The following is a 5156-nucleotide window of genomic DNA, read 5'->3' as shown; positions in this document are numbered from 1 at the left end:
GTCTCTGAGGTGCCAGAGGGGGGGGCCGCGGTGCCCGAGGAGACCCTCGGGGTGCGGCGCGTGCCCATCCGTGTCATGCCTCTGGTAGGCTGGCTACGGCTGGGGCTGTCTACCCTGGGGGGTGCGCAGGCAGGGTCCGGGGCCCTCCCGTGCGAACTCCGCGCTAACTCATGCGCCGGCAGAGAAGCGTGCCTGTTTGCGCAGCCTGTTTGCGCAGCTCCGGTCGCGTGGCTCCCTGGGGGCTGGGCGAAGTAGGGGCCTGGGCGGGGCTTGACCCGGCCCGGCTCCACTCAGCCGCCTCCTCCCGCACACACACTAAGGGATTAGCCCCCTCTCTCCACGGGCCCCGCTTACCCCGGCTGTGCAATCTTGATGAAAAAAGAGATGCAATCTTGAATTGCATCTCTTTTTTAAAAGAAAAATTCTTACTTTTAGGGACAGAGAGATTTCATGCAGTAAGAGAGGTAGAAAAGCCAACTTGTTGCAAATATGTGCAAGTATTCAGGCTTTGTTCTTTATGTCTTTTTTGTTTGGAAAGCCTCTCTTCAAAGACCAGAAATCCCTAGGGTATATGTGAGTTCACCCCTGCTCAGGATCTGGGCCAAAAACCATTGGAGCAGGATGTGTCTGCCATATAAGTGAATAGATGCCATGTGGTGATGACTGATGAGTGCTTTCAGGAAATGGTAAAACTGTGACTGGATTTCCTGAATAGGGGTTTTTAGAACCAAAATGGTGGTCCAGTCAATAACATAATGATGCTGGGTTGTGCCATTAATGGTCACTGGGCTGTCACTTTAATTGGGCCCTTTTAATATTTGCTTTGACACAACATTGTGCATTTAAATGGTTATTAAAATAAAATTTTCACTACGGCGTTTGGTAAATGCCCCTTCAAATGCTCTTTCAAAACATTCTTGGCTGCTTCAATTTGTCAGTGGGCCAATACGATGAATTATGACTGCCAAAGAAAAGATAAGTTCGGTAAAGAAATAGGTTTTTAAATATTACATAATTATATTATATTAAAATTATTACATTATATTGCATTTAAAATTATATCAAGTTCAATTGTCTGGCTGATCCTACTCCCATTGAAGTCATAAGAGTTTTTTCACTTTGTGCTGCATCAAAATGTTTGTGAGGCACCTGGATATTGTTTTGAGGGGCCAGGTATCTAGACAGACATTCAGAGTTACCATTTGAGTCCTATTGCAATAAATGCTGCACAACACACGAGTAGGCGCTGGCTTTGCCCCAAAGGCTTAAAAGTCAGTTAAAAGCAAGTAAATGTAACAAATAACTAGAAGGATGATAGGAGGAAGGACAAGAACACGAGTAGCAATAATTTGAGGTTACAGCTATTAACAGTGATGACAATATTGCTGTAGGGCAAGGCCAAACAAAAAGGGTCCTGAAAAGCAACACTTAGTCCTAGGTAAGAGAGATTTGATTCAAACCCAGCATATCAAAGAATTGTTTCATCCTGACAGTCACAGAGCAGCCTTAAATTTTTTTTGACCAGATTCTCCACACTTGTGCTTATAATCAGCTTGACTTGCTACAGTAGGATTGCTCCTATTGACTCATCATTGTCATTTTGTCATTAAACTTGTCCTGCTTATTCTTGGCTCAGAACTGAGTACTTTTAGGAGAGTTTGGCCATTATGTGTTTAGCTGCATATTGGGGTTGGACTGTTATTATGGCTAGGCAATATACAAGGTTTTTTTCTGGTGGTATCTTGTATTGGACCAACTGTATAGTTGGGAGAGATGTTAGACAAACTTTTGGCCACAAAGACTTGATGAAGGATCCAAAACTTTGTCTAACATCCCTCTCAACTGCACAGTTGGTCCAATAAAAATTATCACCAAAAAAAAAATCCTCCTTGTTTCTTGGGTTTACCCAAGCATGGAAAAACCCAGAATTTTTAAGTCATTATGAAAATTATCCAATTCCCTTTTCATACTTGGATAAGGTAGAAACAGTATTGCTTGAAAGGGTCAGACTGAGCCTGTGCATATTCTATAAAAAAGCAAGCGCACTTTGATTAGCTTGATAAACATTTGTTTGGGAAAATGTAGTGCTTGAAATGAATTGCAATAGACCACTGATTCTGAGCAAAATACCATTTTTATTACTCAGGTGACCATGCAAATAGGTACATTTTACTCAGGTGTGCAGTCCTAGGATGACATTTACTTATTTACACAAGAACTGCTGAAGGACTCTTGCTCATGGGAGAACATGTGGTGCCCATGGATGTTAATGGAACCTCTGTACAGGAGTGTCTATCTTAAACTCATGCAGAGCAGAGAGGGTTATGTGCTTACGCTGAGCAGACTAATGCAGAGAGAGCCATCATGCTTGGTGATGGGAAGAATGACTGGATCTGTGTCATACTTTTCCAAAAGACTGTACAAGGAAGGGAATCCATTAACATCCAGAAGTTACAGAAGCAGCTGGAGAGGGACTGTTTTCTTGCCAAGAGGACCATCCCTAGGTTGGGAGTGTGGACCCTACTTACCATCCTAAATATAAATGTGCAACATTTGTTTAGCTGTGTTTTGGAGAAGTAGTTTAATCACCCAGTTCTAAAAATATGGATTTGGTTGGGAAGTATTACCGTTTCTTCTCAGAATTTCTTTTTTTTTTAAATAATCCTACTGCATGTCAGAGGGATAAAACCCAGGCAAAAGGGACAAGGCAGTAAAATGTCTCATCTTTAAAGAGGTCATAAAAGTGTCCTTTTAGTTTGTCCTTCGGAACTGGGAGAGATTAACATAAATAAACTGCAACTAACAACCTTAGGACTTGAAAATTAAAAGAGCCAAGAATACGTGATCCCATGCTGTTACACAATTCATTTGGAAATGTTCTTTGACACTATTAATAACAAAAGAGAAGAACAAGCCCTGTAGTCAGGAAGAGATGGAGAACAGAACTTTGATTTCTGACCATAGATCAGAGGTTCAAGTGAAACCTAGTTTTAAATATAATAGATAACAGTAAACAATATTATTAACAATTAAGGCTGAGTTGAGTTGAAATGTGCAGATTAAGATTCCTTGTTTAAGATGCTTATTAACATAACTATCAATATAGTACTAACAGGGGACTAGAGAAACTGCAGGGTAAATCAGAATTAGAATTCAATGTTGGGGTGGAATTCAGACACAAGAATTAATCATCTTCTTACATTGATAAATAACTTTTAATGGTCAGCAATGGTGCTACTCAGTTGAAGCCAACAGGCCAACTTAATCACATTTCTAATGACACTGATGTGAAGAAAGTTGCACTTGGACTGAATTGACTTTTCATATTCAGTGTATCTGTACTGCTGCATAAATGAAGCTTGATCAGGTGATTTTCAATCCTTTTCTCTTCTTTCAGGTAGTGGAAAAAAATGTTGACCCAGAAACAACTCTATTAATCTACCTACGAAGAAAATGTATCCCATGTCAAGGACAGTATGTGATTTCAAGTGGTTATGGCATTTCATAGTTGTTTACTATTTCTGTCCATCTCTCAACTGCTAGCCAGAACCCACATCTGGAAATAAGTTGTATGTGTGGGGCTGGTATTTTTTGAAGTGTGCAGACTACATCAACAACTGCAAGCCAAGCAACATTAAACCAGACTACTACATGGAAGGGAGTTTTTGCAACTGCTCTAGTAATTATTAGCAATTCATACATGTAGATCTGGCAAAACTCAGTGAGTTAGCAGGGGGTGATGACTTAGAAAGAGTCAGCTGCTCCTCAGTAACTCTTTGTGTATCTGCACTTACTCCTTCATAAGTGATAAGTAAACCATGGTAATTCACCCCTCAATCAAATGGCAAAATTGCAGGGGGGGGTTTGCGAAGAAGAGTGGGCATATGGACTGTTACCACAGAGCAGCTCTTGCATGGCAAGTTTCCAGTCGCTGTAATTTGTATATTTGCCTATACCCTAGTATGGATAGAGAATCTTACTAAATACAGAGACATTGAATTGAGAGAGAAGTTCATTTTTGATCACATAAACTAAATAGCATTTTCCTGGCCAATATGAAATGAGGCTGTTTCCATTTCTATTTCAGCACACTAAAGCTGCTAGTGCTTTTGGTTATGCCATCTATTGGCTAAGTTGGGCCTTTAAACATAGGTGTCCTGTATACTTCTCGTGAAGATAGAAAGATGGAGAGAAGCAAGACCTGAGGCAAAGATCCTCTGCACAGAACTGGTATCTCCTTAAAAAAGGTGTAGTGTCCACTTACCTCTTGGTTGTTGCCACATTCTAGCAGGTGCCCAGGGGATAAGGGAGAACAGAGAATATTGATGCAGTACTTCCATGGATGCATCTTAGATGCACAGGCAATGGGGGCAAGAGGGAGGGATTGTGCTCTACCCTCTTTCTGTCCCTTCGCACCCCTTTCAACATTTGTTCCTATGAATCTGAGCTTGTTAATGTCTAAAAATGATTAAACGTGAGAAAATCAAAGCCCCTGTTGAAAAGCCCCAAAGTTACAGAAGGTCTACAGCAAAGAATACTGGGGCCTTCAGGAGCTTCTCACCTACATACTATTTAAATGGATTAGCATTACTGGCAGTGAAAATCCTTAGATTAGGCCCCAGTAGAGCTTCCTGAACAAGCTGCATTTGATGAAGCAGACACATGATGGTATGGAAATAATCAGTTTCAGAATAATTCCAGCTTCAGAATAATAACATCAATGATGGTATTGTTAAAGGGCCTAAATTCACTCCCATTGAAATAATGACTTCCATTGCTTTCAACAGTGGAGGAGGCAGGCCTAAATTGATTATCTCAGCATAGTCATGTGTCTGCTGCCATTCACTAAAAACCAATTCCAGCTCACCCTCTGCTCTAGCTGAACCTCTTCATTATAAACAGCATTCATTATAAAAAAAACCAAACCATAACAAAACAAAACATAAAAAAAATCCCAGATACTGCTTTTTAATCTCTAATAGCTGATGTTTTCATAGTGACTTCAGCTTGGCTTCGGTCTTGCCCCTGGTAAAGTGAGATGGTTTATGGGTAACATAAAAAGCCATAAAACATTTCTAGGCTTCTGTGGGCATTTTTCCCAGGTGGAAGCTGAAGATTTGATCCTGCAAATGCTGTTGCTGCAAGAGAAAGTCCTG

General features: G+C 40.8%; 1 protein-coding gene across 11 annotated transcripts in view; it reads left to right on the top strand.

Annotated features, from left to right (window-relative positions):
• XDH (xanthine dehydrogenase) overlaps positions 1 to 5156 on the top strand; it is an 86202-nt gene that overhangs the window by 8260 nt on the left and 72786 nt on the right. For 10 of the 11 annotated variants that reach the window (XR_003096347.1, XR_003096346.1, XM_025216101.1 and 7 more), the window contains one exon: positions 3398 to 3455. Coding sequence is in view for 8 of the 11 variants with exons in the window: in XM_025216088.1 (XP_025071873.1) it covers positions 3398 to 3455 (58 nt within the window). In the remaining 3 variants the exon portion in view is untranslated. Of the gene's footprint in view, positions 1 to 3352; positions 3456 to 5156 lie in introns of those variants that run through there. The other variant, XM_025216096.1, reaches the window with a different exon arrangement.

This window comes from Alligator sinensis, unplaced genomic scaffold, assembly GCF_000455745.1.
Source record: "Alligator sinensis unplaced genomic scaffold, ASM45574v1 scaffold138_1, whole genome shotgun sequence".
Classification (NCBI taxonomy): Eukaryota; Metazoa; Chordata; order Crocodylia; family Alligatoridae; genus Alligator; species Alligator sinensis.
This window is presented reverse-complemented; position numbering and strand designations above follow the sequence as displayed.